Source organism: Diabrotica virgifera, chromosome 3 (assembly GCF_917563875.1).
Source record: "Diabrotica virgifera virgifera chromosome 3, PGI_DIABVI_V3a".
NCBI classification, from domain to species: Eukaryota; Metazoa; Arthropoda; class Insecta; order Coleoptera; family Chrysomelidae; genus Diabrotica; species Diabrotica virgifera.
In genome coordinates, this window is record NC_065445.1 from 73070306 (window position 1) to 73090053 (window position 19748).

At 34.2% G+C, this 19748-nt stretch overlaps 1 protein-coding gene across 1 annotated transcript in view; it reads left to right on the forward strand.

Moving 5' to 3' along the window:
* The window catches only part of LOC126881131 (forkhead box protein N2-like), a 70789-nt gene that overhangs the window by 17813 nt on the left and 33228 nt on the right, over nt 1–19748 (forward strand). The window contains exon 2 of the mRNA XM_050645192.1: nt 11047–11251. Within this exon, the coding sequence (XP_050501149.1) occupies nt 11053–11251 (199 nt within the window). The 5' untranslated portion in view covers nt 11047–11052. The remainder of the gene's footprint in view (nt 1–11046; nt 11252–19748) is intronic.

The following is a 19748-nucleotide window of genomic DNA, read 5'->3' on the forward strand; positions in this document are numbered from 1 at the left end:
GGAAAATACCTATTCAATCATACTAATTTTGTTTGGGATTTAATACCCGGTTGATTTTGATAAATAAATTAAATAATAAATATAAAATTGTGGTTTCTCATTAAATTATTAAATTTTCAAACGTCCGCCTACGGTTATTTGTCAAAGAAGTTGACGTTTTTCAATTTTCTAGTTATTTTTACGTCAACGTCAACTTTTTGACAAATAATCATAGGCGGACGTTTGGATCTTTATTAATTAAATGCAAAACTACAATTTTATATTTATTTAATTTATTCATCAAAATCAACTTAAACCCGAAGAAAATTAGTATGATTAAATAGGTATTTTCAGTACCTTTCAAACGAGATATCACTTGCCATAAGATCCAATTTAAAATTACTATCATTCAAAGTGGCTCTGTAACGTCATCTGTCACTATTGCGTCAGCTGTGATGACCATTTGAGAAACTTACGTCCGTTGATTTTCTCTCTCTCTCTCTCTCTCTTTAGCTTCGAAGCTAAATAAATTATTTTTTTAATTTTTTGTTTCACATGATCCAATGACAGTTCTGATGTCCTCCGCAAAATCCATTTTTTAAGGTGTCTGTAAAAATTTGCCATCGTTGGCTTATTTTTCAATAAATATTTTGCTTTAATTTTTTTTTTGAATATTGTTTGAATTGTGCTGAATATGTTTATGTAATTTAAACATAAGATAATTCTAGAATAGTTTCAAAAAATTCACAAAAATGTACTCAAAATGTTGATTTCAAACCATACCCACTCACCCCTTAACGAATTAAGATAAACAACCCAAATAGAAATATTGAATCTACATTTGTTTCTATTATCTAACCAATATGATCAATTCGAAAACAACAACGATAATAAACTGTGGTTTTTCCGCGAAATGTGGTTTTATTATAGTAGGGAGCCTTGGATGATAAATTTGCAGTTACTAAAGTATCATGGAGACTTATTGGGTTGTGAAGATTAGGTCCTAAAACCAAAAAAAGTTAAGTTAAGTTTACCATTTTAGTGGGGACTTTCCATTTTTTAATTTAATTTTCCATTTCCAAAAATTGTTTGTTTTTTCGATTATAGCGCCATCTATCCATAATTCCAAAAAATGTCTCAAATAAAAGTTACTTATTTTTTTTTACACAAGGAATCCAAATCTGCAATAAGAAATGGGACTTCCTATTTAAGGTTTTAAAGTAACCCCCCATGTGAGTCGTGTTTGGTGTCATTTGATAGATTTTTGAAAAATATTGAACACGATTTTTCAGTTTTTTGATCTGATGTTCATTTCGCGAAATATCGCAGGGTTTCTATTTAAAATTTTAAAGTTACCCCAAAAGTTTTCCAAAATTTATAAATTTTCTTCTTCTGGAGCTCATTTGACAGGTATTTCTGAGTAATTTGGTACTTTGACAAGTCTTACGTAAGTTTACGTTAAAAATGTATCGTTTTCTCGTTATTTAAGCATGAATAATTAGATTTAAGTACTCACCGAAAAAAATAATAATAAGCATTAAATTACCTATTAGGTACCTACAACTCACTTTGAATTAATACTAAAAGGTTTTTCAGGTATGTAAGAAGTTGATTTGGTTTTTTATAGCTTCAATTTTGGTAATAATAAATTTTTTGCAAAAACTTGTTTTTGAGTTACCTACATATTTATGAAAAACCGCTTTAAATCAATAGTTTTTTCACTACAACTTAAATCTTTGATCTTTAATAACTCAAAAAGTATTGATTTATTGTAATAAATTTATATCACAAATTTAGCTTTGTCCCTCAATCGATTTCTGGGGTTATTTTTGAGAAAATAATTTTCACCCCCAAGAAGGACTGGCATCCATTCCCAGGGCAAAAGCGCAAGTTGGCACCATGTCACTTTTGTTTCTTGAGGTATCCATTAACTACTCACCAATTTTCATGAAATGCAAATTGATGGAGGTTCAACGAAATCTGAGCTAATAGCTCATATTCACCATCAGTGATTGCACTATTAAACTGCTTTGAGATTTGATGCTGTAGGAAAACAGCAGAATATCATAAACGGATAGAACGACGAATGCAGTGGTATTCCATATTCCACCGATTGAACAAAGAATGTGATTTAAAAACTATTAACTTTAGGCAACTTACAAAGATATACATAAGGGAACCTGGAAATCTCCTGATAATGAAACGATTAACCAAATAGATCATATAATCATTGATGCAAGACACTGCTCTAACTTATTAGATGTTAGGTATTTTAGAGGAGCAAACATAGATAGTGATCACTATTTGGTTAAAGCACGATTTAAAGAAAGAATATCCAATTTAAAAAAGGAGATCAGGAAAAGGAAAGAAAAAATCGACATTAATAAACTAAAAGATCCCGACATAGCAAATGTATACAGACAGCAAATAGAAGATCAAATAAGGACAGAAAACTTAGAAGAAGAAGATATTAACTAACTATGGGCAAATATAAGAGGTATGTATTGTGTTACAGAAATCGGTTGAAATATTGGGCAAAACCAGGTCAGAAAAACGAAATCATTGGTTTGATCATGAGTGTGAAATGGCCACAAATAGAAAGAATGTAGCATATCAAAAAACCATCGACGCAGGTTGTACACGGAGGAAAAAAGAAGAATATGTATAGACGTCTTAGAAGAGAGGAAAAACGTATCCATCGACGTAAGAAGAGGGAATACGAACAGAACACTCTCAATGAGATACAAAGTTTATTTGATACAAATGAAACAAGAAAATACTACAAATCCTTAAATAACAGCCGTCGAGAATTTGAACCACGATTAAAAATTTGTAGACACTAACGGTGAAATTCTACACGACAAAAACTCAGTTCTTAACAGATGGGCACAACATTTCAGCGAACATCTAAATATAAACGATATTGAAGGAGGTTACAACATAGAAAATCAACAAAATCTACATCATCAATTTCACAGTGAAGACCCAACAAGAGAAGAAGTGTCAAATGCCATTCTAAAACTCAGAGACAATAAAGCCCCAGGAATCGACGAAATCTGTTCGGAAATGTTTAAAAAAGGTGGCGATCAACTTTTTGCAGCAATCCATAAACTGATAGTTCTTATATGGCAGAATGAATTGGTACCAGAAGAGTGGCTAAAGGGAGTAATATGTCCGTTGCGTAAAAAAGGTGATCAACTGGATTGTAAGAACTATAGAGGCATTACTTTGTTAGTATCTGCATATAAAATCTTCGGCAATGTATTGTTTGAAAGACTTAAACTTTTTACAAAGGACATTGTAGGTCAATACCAATGCGGATTTACTGCTGGAAAGTCAACTATACATCAAATTCAAGCACATAGGCAGATTCTAGAAAAGTCACTAGAATATAACATAGATACCCACCATCTCTTCGTCGACTTCAAAGCAGCCTATGACAGTGTTAAAAGAAGTGCATTATGTAATGCAATGATAGACTTTGGGAACGTAAGCTCGTGCGTTAGAATTCAACGAGAAAATTCTACGTTCTTTGACGTTAATAATGGTCTAAGACAGAGAGACGCGCTGGCGTGTCTCCTCTTTAATATTACATTGGAAAAGGCAGTCAGACAATTAAATATTAGAATGAATGAAACTATTTTTAATAGATCGACGCAAATTCTCGCATTCGCTGACGATATAGTTATAGTGGGCAGAAGTATGAGAGACTTGGTGCAGTGTTTTACAAGGCTTGCGGACGCGGCAAGTGAATTAGGACTTGTGGTAAACGAGAAAAAAACCAAATATATGTTGGTTTCTAAAACCTCCCGAAATATCCAACAGAGAATTCAAATTAACAATCACACCTTTGAGCAAGTCAAGGAATTCACATATCTTGGATCGCTAGTAAACTCAATGAACACAAGCGATGAAATAAAAAGACGCATAGCAATAGCAAACAGAACTGTTCACGGTCTCCATAAACATTTAAAAAATAAAAATATAAAACGTGCAGTAAAGCTCAATATATACAAGACCTTAATAAGACCGGTTTTGATATATGGAGCTGAAACGTGGACCTTATCTCAAAGTGATGAAAGACTTCTTGGTATTTTTGAGAGAAAAATTATTAGAAAGATTTTTAGGGCAGTAGGTAAATGAAAATGGGCTATGGCGTCGAAGATACAACTTTGAACTGTATCAGTTATACACCGATCCAGATATTGTGAAATTCGTTAAAGTGCAGAGACTTAGATGGGCTGGACACATTGCTAGGATGTCAGATCACGAATACACTAAGAGATTAACATTTTCAAAACCAGAGGGCACAATAAGTAGAGGACGACCACGAAGAAGATGGATTGATGATGTGGAAGAAGACCTAAATATTCTAGGGGTCAGAAGATGGAGGGAAGTTGCAGGAATCGACAGGAGTGGCGACTTCTTTGTGAGCAGGCCAAGATCCACAACGGATTATCTAGCCACTTAATGATGATGATGAACTTTAGGCAACTTCAATATTTGGGTCATATACTGAAAGAATAGAATTATGCATTGCTTATATTGGTTATGTAAAGGAAGGAGAAACCTGAGCAGACGTAGAATAACTTGGCTGAGGAAGAGTTTGGTTGCAGCTCATTAGAACTCTTTAGTAAAGCGGCTATGATGATCTTCAGCAGAAGTTAGAAGAAAAAAAGCATTAAATATAATGAGTAGATTAATTCGGCTGATATATTTTGTTTAAAATTATTTTTAAAAATAAGTGCCTTGCAACTACGTTTTTAAATTTTAACAACAGGTTTTTACTATTGTTTTTTTTTCGGGTTAACTCACCGTTATCTTGTTAAATTGCTGCATATTGATTATATTAATAAACATTTATTGACGTCTAAACACGTGTCGTGAGTTAATAGTAAAAAGTATTTTGAACGTTTCCAAAGCAGTAGTCAGTATTTTTCCATTTTTGCTTAACTTTACCTGGCTAGACATTTGCATTCTTAAATGGAACCTAATTTTTTTCAATTTCTGAAATAGAGAATTTTACATTATTCAAGCTTGTTAAACTTTTCAGTGCCTTCCCCCATTAAATTTTTTTACCTATCTCTGTTATTCCACTCCCCATCTCATACCTCATATTTAACATGGCTTAGTGTTCGTGTATTTTGTTGCTTCGTCGTATGGAGCTCAATTTTTTTTTCATTGACTGTAGCTGCCTCTTTTAAATGTCGGCAACACTTGAATTTCTATTCTATATGTCCTAAAACTACTTAATCAAATAGTTATACAATTAATCTGTTCTATATGGTTCATTTTATGTATACATTTTAATTGTTCATTCGTTTTCAATCCTTTGCTGTTGTTTTACAATTTGATATACTCGGTTAGCTAATTCCAGTCCCAACTGTCTACCTCGTTTTTAAAATAGGAGGAGTAATTCAAATTTACCGCGCCGTAATGCTTGTTCGTAATTGATCCAACCTCAGGCAAGTTTACTCCAGGGGCCTGATTCTAATTCATTTCGAGGTCGCTATTTAATTTCGACGCCGCCATGATGGTCGCTATTTAATTTCGACGCCGCCATGATGGTCGCAATTTATAGCGATTCTTATTCATTTCGATATTAGTTCCAACTGGGGATATTAACGTTATCATTTTGACACTGTTCAACATTTGGGTTGGCGCTCCGGTTTATTGGATTTATTGGCTACGGAACCACCACAACATTTGTTGATAGTCTGGGAAAATTATCGAAAAAATGCTATTTTTGGGAAAAGTTATTTACCAGCTATTTTATTGCTAAAATCGAATCTTAAGATTACATAATATATTATATTAGTAATATGGGGTATGACAAGTCCGCAGAAAGTGTGTTATTTTATTTATAAACAAATTAGCACTCCTAAATCTTTTTTTTTAATTAGTGCTCTGTAACTATTATGACAGGTGATAAATAGCAGTCTGATTTTTGCATGAGAGTTTAATGAAAGGGTAACAAATCAATTGGAAGTTCTGTCGGACAAAATACATGTGACGTTTTCGTGGTCTGACCGTTCCAAATTTTTAACCTGTTCCACAATTAAAACTTCCCCTGTTCCAGTGTTCCCATATATCAAAGTTTGTCTGACTAGACACCCTTAAGGTATTAACAAATTTTCAGCTTGCTATTAATCAACTTTTTTTTCATACGCGGGATCCAGACCTATATGGTTTTCGTATAAAAAAGCACTATACTTATTCAACGTACTTTACAGAATTGAAATTGGACTATTTGAGCGGTCTCAGGAATGTTATAAAGAAACAATTTTTTGGCTTATAAACAAATAGAACCCCTCAGAAAATATTAGATTAAATTAAATTAAGTTAACGATGTTAAAAAGGGCACGGCTTCTGTGCCCTTTTTGAAGAAAAAGGTATCACCGGTCGCATTTGACCGGTATTTGCGACAGAGTTATAAACAACAGGATTTCAATCTTTGGACCATTATAATACCTTTTTATTCCGGTCCTCTTTGTACATACAAATTTTCATATCTTCAGATGACAGTTGGGGAAACGTCCGCGACCCTTTTGGTTTAACGTTAAAATCTTCTGAGTTACAGAGCAATAATTGAAAAAAGGTTCCGGAGCGCTAATTTGTTTATAAAGCAAATATCCTTATAACCCAGCCATATTAATACCTTTTGCTTTAGTTTGCCTTGCAAGAAACAAACAAAACACATCTCCTAAACTAAACCTATCCTCGCTTTCGGCCATTCATATTCACTCATGTCCGAATGTCCGTGTCACAATAATTTCGACTCGAATTTATAATATCAACCACTTTTTTGGAGTCGCTATTAATTTCGATAGTCGCTATTTTGTGACGTCATTTCGTTAGTTCAACTAAAATCCACAAGGCTCGCACAGTCGCATTTCAACGTTGCCATATTGATTGCGACTTGTTTTGAGTTGAGTCGAAATTTGAATTAGAATCAGGGCCCAGTCTTATGGAATTTTGACACTATTGACATTTATGAAATTTTGACACTTGCCATTTCATAGGCTAATTAAGTTATATCGATTAACATAGAGTGAGCCTACCTTCCGCGCTTCCTGACGACAAGATCTCATGAACTGGTTTGCGGCATCTCTTTCTAACACATTGTATCGAGAAACTAAGATGACATTAAGTGTGAGTATAGGTACGGAAGGGGAGGACGACTGTCGCAGCTTTATTATGCGTAAGAGTGAAACAGCACTAATCCAAATAAAAAAGATGGTGTCGTCACTTCGCTCTGAATGACACTCTCTCTATGCTAATATATAGGTAACTCTGTGTTATATCGGCTAATTTTGTGTTTTTTGCGTTATTTGTTTAATTTTTAGTCTGCTTTTATATAAAAAATAGTTGTTTTTAGAAGTCTTTAGCGACGTATTAGTATAATATAATATTTATGGATTACCGTCGAAAGCCGACATGATCAACCAAAAAGAAGATGTATTTTGTGATTTTTCTAGTGACATTATTGGGTGTGAATCTGCCTTTTGAGTTTACTCCTCCTGGTTTAAAAACAGTGTATAGAAAGGAACAGACCTACGATTTAAATACTTTGTGTTGGTATCATGTGACGTCACTTGCTACGACGCGGATGACGTGCAACGGTATTTATACTGTACGAACAATACCTAATATTGAATGCGATTTCAGAAAGATACATAAACTAAGTCAAACAATTAGGAATGCACGTCATACGAGTAGATTTAATGACATCATAACCCACCGTTACAAACTTGACGGCAAACAAATTTTTCCTCATAATAGTTGTTTCGCTACCGTCAAGCTTAACAGGAAAGCGCTGTTGTCAAATAAAAAACATGTATTACGGAAGCAGCTACCGGCTACCCTGTGTCTCTTTGTCTTTAAGAGTGTGAAACAAAGATAACTAACTGTCTGTACTATAGACCATTCCAGGTCACGTGACTTTGACAGCGTAGCTGAGGGACAAATATTGTGTTTTCAGTGTTCTTTATGCTATTTTCTCGTTTTATTATAAAAAATATGTGGTTTTAACTACAAAAATGTCAAATATTGGATATTATGGCACCCTCTCAGGGGATGTAAAAACCCGGTATAATCAGTAAATCAGTATTATTGACCCTCAACTCTCATCGTTCTCTTGACAGTGCATTTAAAACATCTCGATCTTTAAATGCGGCTGGTATCCTAAAAAAACTCACTTTATCTCTTTTACCTTTACTGGAACACTTAACAACTGAACAAAACGCTGGTATTTTAATCATATCCAAATTAAACAATGGTTTTCTGCAGTAAACGTACTTTGTTTACAAGATGTCTGCCCCTCGGCCGCTGTCACCCTGGAATGGTCTGTAAGTGTCAAACTGACATTGTCATATACAAGGTTATGTAAGATTTTTGTTTGTTTTTTTTTCTTCTTTTATGGCCTTTGGGAGCTGTGCCCATTTAGCCAGCAACATTTCTTAACATTAACGCCTAACTAAACCCACGGTTCTTAGACATTTACTACGGTTGTCTACTCCGTCTGTGGTAGGGAGACTTGACTTACGTCGCAAGAGTATTCAAGCCTATTTTTAAATTTAAAAAACGTTAAAACGTTAAAATTTCATTATGTATTAACGTAATAATAATGTTGATGAAATTTTAGAATGCCAGGTACAGGCTGTAGTGTGGCCAAATTTATTATCTATTATTTAAATTCTTACAATAAATTATGCAAGTAATTCTAATTCACATAATCCTAGCTGACCTCAATAAGGACGGTATGTATTCATTAGTTCATCCGGTATTGATGGAAATTCAGTATAAGCGACAAATTTTCAGTGTAGAATGGAGATTAAAGTCCTAGATTTCCGTAAATATTGCACTAACAGTTGGATAAACATGCACAACCGATCCTGATTAATTTTTAAGTAGCAAACCACCCAAATATCAACAGTTTTCCATAATTAAGTATTATAATCCACTAAACATCTTTTTTTCACAACTATCTTTACTATTTTCCAATGACATACAAATACCGATTAATCATATTACGATTCAAATTACTGTACTCTCGTGACGTAATCGCGGTCTTAATGTTCATTAATTAGTCGAAATAGGCAACCGTAGTAAATGTCTAAAAACCGTGAACTAAACCTACCATACAAGAAGACCCAATCAAGAATAGGGAAGAGAAAGTGAAGTTGGTTAAAAAATAAACTCATTAAAATATAAACTAAATAAATAAAATATAAGTTGAAAACAATAATTTGATATTATATTTAACCTCCAACATTATGACAGACGTCAGTTATTCTTTTTCTCATGATCATCTTTCAGTGCGTCACAGTTTTTCGATTTCTTTCTAACGCATTAAATTGTATCTGACAGAAAAAAAGGCACGTCCGTGATTACAGACATTTACAACATTTATTCTAGTTATTCTAGTTGTCGATAGATGGCGCCATAATAAAAAATAATAATTTTTTTTAATTAGATAATAATATTACAAATATAATCTGTATAATTTATAAGACTATACAAATCAAAGAAAATACCATTTTATAAATGCAATAAACGCAATTGATTTGTTTTATTCCAAATTGAAAATAAAATGTGACAACTGTCAGATTTAACTAAAATGTCTGTTAGAATAAGTGTCATAAATGTGTGTTATCACGGACTTACCCTTTTTCCTATCATTTGTTACGCACTGAAAAATGCTCATGAAAAGGACAAACAATGTTCATGGCAATAATGAAAAGTCACATTCTAATGTTTTGACAGTTCTCTTACGTCAAAAATTTTGACCTACGTTTATTATAAACATGGCAATAATGAAAAGTCACATTCTAATGTTTTGACAGTTCTCTTACGTCAAAAATTTTGACCTACGTAATATCGCTTTTGTAGTAAAAATACTATACCATTTACAATCTCACGAAATGTAATAATGACGTCATATAACCTCGTCACTAATTCTAGCCAATGAAATGCTCGCTGTAATAGCAATAGCATGTCAAAAAAAATCTGATTATTCCCTATATATTTTTTCTAATTTAGAATATGGCAACAAGGGGAACATTACGTGCATTCCTTATTGTTTTTCCTTATTGTTTGAGCGCCTGCCTATGGATCGAAAAATCCGAAAAGGTCGTGAATTCGAATCTCACCAGGGTCAGAAATGTTTCGTTTGTTATAAATTAATAAATGAAAATAGTTTATGTCCTTGTGGGATCGGTATTCACCGGAGGGACCGCAGACGTTCGGATACAATTAGCGTCTCTTTGCAAAGACAATGACGTCGACTTTGCAAAGTAACAAGACACTTACTCAACACACACACTACACATTACTCCCTGAGTTAGTGATAAGTTATAGTCTAAAAAACAATTATGAAATTGACTTGCCAGTTGGTTGTGAAAACCAGTGCCAATAAAACACAAAACATACACACTTATGTGTGATTTTTCCTATTTTAGTATGTAAAAAGACATTTCCGAATTTCGATGAATCTGCATTCCCTGTAGTAAAAGGACATTTCCGAATTTCGATGAATCTGCATTGGCGTACGGAAATGTATTGCTTTTACTACGAGATATACAATATACAGTCGAACCCGCTTATTAGAATACCGGTTATAAGAATATCCCGGTTGAAGGAATATAAATTTGAGGTCCCGAAACGGTTCTACTAGCCATCAATGATCGGTTTTTAGAATATCCTGGTTATAGGAATACTTTTGCTTCACACGGAGGCCATTCCATTAGTCGGTTGACTGTATTTAAACTATAAGTTTAGTTTGTAATGGTCTTTTAGTTAGTTTTGATCCCTCAACTGGCTGCTAATTCCTTTGGTTGACATTTTGTTTGTAGGCTTATTCCAATTTATCTTTCGAGCTAAAATTAATAAGACTTTGTTCGCTATTTTTAAATAATTCCAAAACTACCATCTAAAAAAATTTTATTGCGTTTTCTAGAAGAAGTAATTATTTTTTAACTGGAATAAAAAGTTCGTTACTTGCCAAATATAGTAATCGTGCTTTTACGTATTTTGCAGCTTAAAAAAGTATCGTGTTTTTATTTATAGGTATAAATGGCACCAGAAAGAGCGTTAACTCCAGAGAGCAGATTATCTCCAAAGATGTCAGTTCCGGCGAGCCCGATAGCCGGAACTCCTATTCGAGATGCGCAATCGCCCATCTCTATGCTGTTGGCTGTTGCGCAAAGTCAGAGTAGAGCCGACGATGACCTTACTAATTTAAATTGGTTACATGAACGTGATATTTTAAAAGGTCTGTATAATTACATAATCTGATAGTTTCCCATTGTGTTACGACTTTTTATTTGAAATAATAAGAATTAAGATAGTTAGTATTGTAACGCTGCTCACTACTACCTCCTAAATGTCCCAAATGGCAAGAAAATACTACCTGATGAAGAACAGACGGGATAATTCTTTTACGACGGAAATGCATTGCGACTCTGCACTCTGCTCATCGCAGGCTAGTTCTAGCAGGTTCTAGATTCAGCTAGTGCTAGCAGGCTAGATTCTTTACGTTGATTCTAATTTTCATGAACGCATTTGAAAGTCGCGGACGAGGCGCAGTCCCGACGAGGACCCGTGGACTCGATTCAATCTTTGATGAGAATATCAAGAGTCTCGGATGCCCTTTGTCTCAGTTCTAGCAGCCGTAGAGATAACATCGTTTAATAGTCCTTGTGAATTCATACAATATAATCAAACAGATGAAATAGAGAATGTGGAAAAATCTCCTTACAAACAATTCACAATACGATCACTGAGTGTGTTTCAAAAATACAACATTTTCAATTGCTTAACAACTCCAGACTAATTTCATTTGACGTAAAAAATCTTTTTCCTAGTGTTCCTCCTACAGAAACTTTTGTTTTAGTTAAAAATCTTTTAGACCATAATAGTACAAATCCGATCATTGCATCTGAAATTTTACACCTCCTTGAAATTTGCATAAATCAAGACTATTTTGAATTCAATAATCAAATATACACAAACAACAGTGCAGGACTTATTATGGGTAATCCTCTAAGCCCATTACTATTAGATATATTTATGAACCAACTTGAAACAACAATTACTAAACATCCCGTATTTAAACAGTTCTTATATTGGTGGAGATACGTGGATGATATACTAGTATGCTTTACAGGAACTAACAGACAACTTGACCAATTTCTATCATACATTAATTCACTTCATAGTAATATTGAGTTTACAATAGAAACAGAACAGAATAATTCCATAAACTTTCTAGATGTAACGATTACCAGACTACACAACAAACATGAGTTCTCCGTATATCATAAACCTACCCATACTGACACAACTATACGCAATTCATCATCCCATCCTACACAACACAAATTAGCAGCCTACCATAGCATGATACATAGACTGACAGAAATTCCCATGACAAAAAATAACTTCGAGATAGAACTAAACATCATTAAACAAATAGCAATATAACGAACAAACAGTTAACAAAATTTTAAATCAAAAACTCCATAAGAAAGCCCTGAAATTAGTGTATCCACCACCACAGAAAGAACCCAGTACCTTCTGCTCTCTCACATATACTGGCAAGATAACAACAAAAATAGCCAGATACATAAAAAAGAAAGGAATAATACCAGCTTTCAGAACTAACAACAACTTAAGCAAATATATTAAGAACAATAAAAGCCGAAAGAGAAAGCAACTACAGAGTGGTGTGTACAAACTAACTTGTGGTGACTGTCCGAAAACGTACATCGGTCAAACTGGCAGAACTTTTGACAAACGGATAGCAGAACACAAAAGGGCTTTCAACAATAGAAAAACAGACACTTCTACATACGCACTTCACCTTCTAGATCATAATCATTCTTTCAATGAAGAGTTTCAAATTCTGCATATCCAAAATAAAGGCCTTAAGTAAGCTATCTTTTTTAGAATCTATGGAAATTAATAAACTGAAAAATACAGATATAATTCTGAATGACCAACTCGAGACAAACAGCTCCCCACTCCTCAACCTCTTCAGTTAGAGACTTAAAAAGGCAAACACATTGTAAATTATATCACTTGAGAAAGGCACTCTGCCGAAACAGCTGTAGTCACATAGTTGTAAATAATAAATTTGACATAAGTACTTGACTGGAACTGTCTTGTTCGCGATGTGTCGCGTCCGCGACTCTCTAAGTCCCGGCGCAAATTGATCCTAAGCGAACACAACCTGGCACCTGCGAGTTGCGTAGAGAGTGCTGCGCATCCAATACGGTGCCAGGTCTAGCCATGCGAACGTTTGTCATCGGCGTACAGTTTTCTGGTGTCGTGGGACGCGTGACTCAATTCTCAGTTGCGGTTTTGTTTTCGAGATGGACGTAGAAAAGCTAATAGAACTCGTTCGGAATTACTATTATTATAAACAACACTGATTGTGATTGGATTGTCGTTGCAAAAACTGCTTACCTATTACATATATTTATATCTTGTCTACATATTTTATTTTTAAGCATGAACAAGCCCGGTATGATGACACATTTTATTCGAGGGTTATGCGATATTCACAGATATGCTTAACGGTTTTTAGTAATGGATCATTTTTAATGATAATGTTGTGTAGATTTAAGAAATGAATGATATTTACAAAATTTTTATACCTATAGAAAAGGGATTACGCCATCATTTGTGACATAGTATTTCTAGGCCTGGATCCCGCGTACCAACAAAAAGTTGATTATTAGCAAGCTGAAAATTTGTTAATAGCTTAACGGTGTCTCGTCAAACAAACTTTGATGTACGGGAACACTGAAACAGGGGAAGTTTTAATTGTGGAACAGGTTAAAAATTTGGAACGTCAGACTACAAAAACGTTCGATATATTTTGCCGGACAGAACTTCCAATTGATTTGTTACCATTTCATTAAACTCTCATGGAAAAATTAGACTGGTGTTTATCACTAACTGGACATTTTAATGAGTGAAACATGTCAAATGGAAGAACATGTCAAATAACAGGAATCATGTTTGTTAGTAATAGCAGTCTGATTTTTGCATGAGAGTTTAATGAAAGGGTAACAAATCGATTTTTTGTTCTGTCCGACAAAATACATGGGACGTTTTCGTAATGTAACGTTCCAAATTTTTAAACTGTTCCACTATTAAACCTTCCCCTGTTTCAGTGTTCCTGTACATCAAAGTTTGTCCGTATAGACACCGTTAAGCTACTAACAAATTTTCAGTTTGCCGGATCCAGGTCTATAAAGTATGTTTTGCTTTTAAAATAAAAGATGTCCTTCATTTTGTGTAGGTTCATTTAATAAAAATAAAAGTTAAGTTTCTGTAATACTCAAGAGGCGGCATTTCGAAGACTTTATATTAAAAAGATGTACCGCACGGCTCTGTAGTTAGTGTGGCTTTAGCCAATAAATCAAAGTTATGCGTTTATAAGAGCATATTATTTGAAAAATAAGGAGTACCATAATTTGTCATAATTATAATCTCCTTTATACAGATCAAAAAATGGTTTAGTATGTATTTCTAAATCCACACAATCATTGGAAAATGATTCATGGTAAAAAATATCTATTAATGACACTGTTATCGACAAAGTCGATCAATTTTAAACTTGGCATCATATATTTATTAGACTTTTGTTTATCGTTAAAAATTAAATGATGGTTGTGAATTGTATTTTTTGTGTTATTTAATATTTTAGCAAAAACATAATCAGCAAAAATCTTATTTAAAACAAGCGAACCGTTTTTGCAATCACAATCAATGCAGTGTTTAACTTATGCTTGTTATTATAAAGGTATGTAGAAATAGAATACTCAGTGTAAGATATCTTTTTATGCAGCCGCTTATGATCAAATTCGATGTTTTCGAAAGTCATACCGCTACGACTACTAGGGACGTGTAAGATATTTTAAAACGTTACTAGTTACATGTACGGAACTACCGTTTTTTAGTTGCCTACTCAATTCAGTACAAGGATCAGATACATCAGTATTTTGTAATCAGTATTTGTACTCAGTACCACTGAGAACCGGTATCAATAGTAACCGTTACACGTTTGCACTTATTTTGCCCGTCTCTATTCGTTACGGCGACAGCCGACGGTCGGGTTAGCTTGTGATCAATATGCGCCACGCTAGAAAAATAACTGCACAGGTCACCGGTCCCACCAGCGCAGGTTGTGACTCGCTTAGGTTCAATATGCGCCAGACCTCATGCAGCGGTTTCCAACCTTTTTTAGCTTGAGGCACACTAACTTAAAAATTGGGCACACTTGGGTAAATAATCTCTATAATGATAGTGAGTATAGTAAAATTTCGCGGCACACCTGCAGGGTCTTCAGGGCCTGGTTGGGAACCTCTGCTCTAATGCATTTCCGTTTTTAATCTCACGTAAACAACAAGTAGACCGGTCTAGTTAGACTCAAAAATAGGAGTGAGGTTACAATAATTACCATCAAGCTGAAAATTGGCAGGATTGTTCAAAATACCATCATAAATGAAATGTAAAAGGTCCTCATAAATCCGACCCGAGCTAAAAATTTACGCGGAGTCAAAGGTCACCAAATATGGTTTTTAACGATTTTCAGCGAACATAAAATTAGTTCTAACAAAAAATGTAGATTGGAGAATTATCTATAAAAATATCTTAATACTTTTTTCGTAAGAGCCACCGTTTTTGGGATACAACGATTCAAAGAGTTGAAAGAGTTCTAATCGTCATAAAAATTATATATGTATTAGTACACCACGTAGGTATATACATCACTGAAGCTGTAATACAAGTAAACATAATATTCTATCGGTTAACTTAACTTATATTACACATAATAATATAAGATATTGTAAATATGATAATGTTTCTAGTATACAGCTTGCGGTCTACCGAGGGATGCAATGTATAAGCTGTATTATATGACAGTGCCAACAAAAAAATCTTTACAAAGTGAATGTAATGCGAAAATAATAAGAATTATTATTTCAATTTTACGGCTTATTCCCAACAAAAATAGTAAGTACTAAATACTAAGTACTATTAAATATTTCAATATACAATAAACTTTATGCAAATTTAGTTTGTTTACTATTATGCAAATTACACCGTTATCTTCATGGGTGGCGAAATCCTTTAGGTAGGTAGATGACACCCTCGAGGTATTAATTAGTCTTGAGTACTACTCCGGAGTGAAAATACGTGTTAAACCTATTATTACTTGAATGTGCTGAAGTTTAAAAAAAAACTAATTCAACTCCACAAGAAGTTATTTCCAACGGAACTAGCTTTCTTCTCTCTATGTATGTATGGAGCGCCAAAAAAAAACTACGTGCTTAGATAAGTTTCGATATGCATGTTTTTTTTTAAAATACTCGAAATAAAAAACAAGTGCAATTATCTTGTCTTCCTCCAACGTTGAAGCGATGTAGCGCTAAATGTGGTTGCAAAAAAGTTGGACTGTTTTGTTCGGTAGCATGCACTAATTGTCAAAACCGGTCGTGCTCCAATGTTGAATCACCAACAATTGAGGATTCATTTGATTCTATCGAGGAGCCATGCGATGTGTCATTATTGGGGCAATTTGTTTGCACCCAGGATGAACAAGAAGAAGAAGAAAAAGAACAAGGAGAAGAGGAAGCAGAAGTATTAGAAAATTATGAACCAGTTGGATAAATTTCCCTTTTTTTAATTTATACCGCTTTTTATAACTTTTATCATTTGTAACCCTTGCCAATATAAATTACTCAATAGCTTCAAATTAAACAGAATCATAAAAGATCCGTGGAATAGACCTATAGACCGGTCTAGTTAGACTCAAAAATAGGAGTGAGGCTACAATAATTACCATCACGCTGAAAATTGGCAGAATTGTTCAAAATACCATCATAAATGAAATCTAAAAAGTCCTCATAAATCCGACCCCTGCTAAAAAATTTACACGGGGTCAAAGGTAACCAAATATGGTTTTTAGCGATTTTCAGCGAAACGGTAAGTTTTATCGTAAAATTAGCTCTAAAAAAAATGTAGATTAGATAATAATCTATAAAAAATATCTTAATAGTTTTTTCCTAAGAGGCACTGTTTTTGAGATACAACGATTCAAAGAGTTGAAAGACTTCTAATCGTCATAATATATGTATTAGTACACCAGGTATATACATCACTGAAGCTGTAATACAAGTAAACATAATATTCTACGGTCAACTTAACTTATATTACACATAATAATATAAGATTATAAATATGATAATGTTTCTACTATACAGCTTGCGGTCTACCGAGGGATGCAATCCATAAGCTGTATTATATTACAGTGCCAACAAAAAAATCTTTACAAAGTGAATGTAACGCGAAAATAATAAGAATTATTTGAATTTTACGGCTTAATCCCAACAAAAATACACAACAAAATACAACAAATGACAAAGTATTAACTTATAATAATTCTTTTTATGTATGCGCCTTAGTTCAAATTGCAAAGATGGGTTTTGTCGGAATAAACACGTTCGTCAGCTAATCTAATCACCCTACCTATTCTCTTCTCGGAAGGGTTTGAACATAATAATGAAAGACAACTTTCTAGGCAAAATGTTTATTGCTAAGTACTAATAAATACTTATGCAAATTACACCGTAATTTTCCTGGGTGGCGAAATCGTTCAGGTAGATGACACCCTCGAGGTATTAATTAGTCTTGAGTACTACTCCGGAGTGAAAATACGTGTTAAACCTATGGTCTAGATATCATAGGTCGTTTTTTAAAACCTATAGTAATTAAACCCAAATCGTCGATGAAAAAAAAACGACCATAAACCTATGGTCGTTTTTTTTTTCATCGACGATTTGGGTCTAAACGTCTTATACAAATTTTTTCAGCTTTCGGTTTGTGTACATCTTATAATGATACAATAATGTACGAGGCAGCAAGATTTACTTGAATGTGCTGAAGTTTTAAAAAAAAACTAATTCAACTCCACAAGAAGTTATTTCCAACGGAATTAGCTTTCTTCTCTCTATGTATGGAGCGCCTAAGAAAACTACGTGCTTAGATAAGTTTCGATATGCATGTTTTTTTAAAAGTACTCGTAACAAAAAACAAGTGCAGTTATCTTGTCTTCCTCCAACCTCAGCGGCTGCTCAGCAACATCTTTTTCGGGTATATTACCAAGTTCAAGTGTGGCTTGGTTATCAGCTAGATCCAAAAGACTGGGGATGGAAATTAGTCGACAGTTCATTAGAACCAATTCAAACTTTACTCCCCCCCTGCTCCGGAAAAACTCCTGAACACAATTTTTTGCAACTGTAAAAAGGGATGTAGCGCTAAATGTGGTTGCAAAAAAGTTGGACTGTTTTGTTCGGTAGTATGCACTAATTGTCAAAACCGGTCATGATCCAATGTTGAATCACCAACAATTGAGGATTCATTTGATTCTATCGAGGAGCCATGCGATGTGTCATTATTGGGACAATTTACTTGCACCCAGGATGAACAAGAAGAAGAAGAAGAAGAACAAGAAGAAGAAGAAGAACTAGAAGATGAAGAAAAGGAAGAAGAACAATGAGAAGAAGAACAAGGGAAGCAGAAGTATTAGAAAATTATGAACCAGTTTGATAAATTTCCCTTTTTTTTTAATTTATACCGCTTTATATAAAGTTTAATCATTTTTAACCCTTGCCAATATCAATTATTAAATAGCTTTAAATTAAACAGAATCATAACAGATCCGTGGAATAGGCCTACTGGGGAAACCTCGTTAAAAAACGCGCTAAGTACACTACCTCAAAGGTGGCGTGGAAACGTGTGCGCATATTATGACGATTACCACTTTTTGAATCGTTATATCTCAAAAACGGTGGCTCCCAGGAAAAAAAGTAATAAGACATTTTTTATAGATAATTATCTAATCTACATTTTTTGTTAGCACTAATTTTACCATAAAACTTACCGTTTCGCTGAAAATCGCTAAAAACCATATTTGGTGACCTTTGACCCCGCGTAAAATTTTTAGCAGTCGTCGGATTTATGAGGACTTTTTAGATTTCATTTATGATGGTATTTTTAACAATCCTGCAAATTTTCAGCTTGATGGTAATTTTTGTAGCCTCGGATGCGTAAGTTGACCGGAGTACTACTGGGGAAACCACGTTAAAAAACACGCTAAGAACACTAAGCCTACTGCTCCACGGGCGAGAAATTGACGCTAGCAGTAGCCGTAAAACGAACTTAAGGTTCCGCGGAACGGAATAGGAGGAATAGCCGAACTGTACCGACTACAGGACTTGTGCGTAGTCGGTTCAGTTCGGCTATTCCTATTCCGTTCCCTGGAACCTTAAGTTCGTTTTACGGCTACTGCTAGCGTCAATTTCTCGCCCGTGGAGCCGTTCGTTAACTCAAAGGTGGTGTGGAAACGTGTGAGCATATTATGACGATTACAACTTTTTGAATCGTTGTATCTCAAAAACGGTGGCTCTTAGGAAAAAAAGTAATAACACATTTTTTATAGATTATTATCTTATCTACATTTTTTGTTAGAACTAATTTTATGATAAAACTTACCGTTTCGCTGAAAATCGCTAAAAACTATATTTGGTGACCTTTGACCCCACGTAACTGTTTTAGCTCGGGTGGGATTTATGAGGACTTTTTAGATTTCATTTATGTTGGTATTCTGAACAATCCTGCCAATTTTCAGCTTGATGGTAATTTTTGTAACCTCGAATGTGTAAGTTGACCGGAGTAAAGTGTCTACCTGCTGTCTG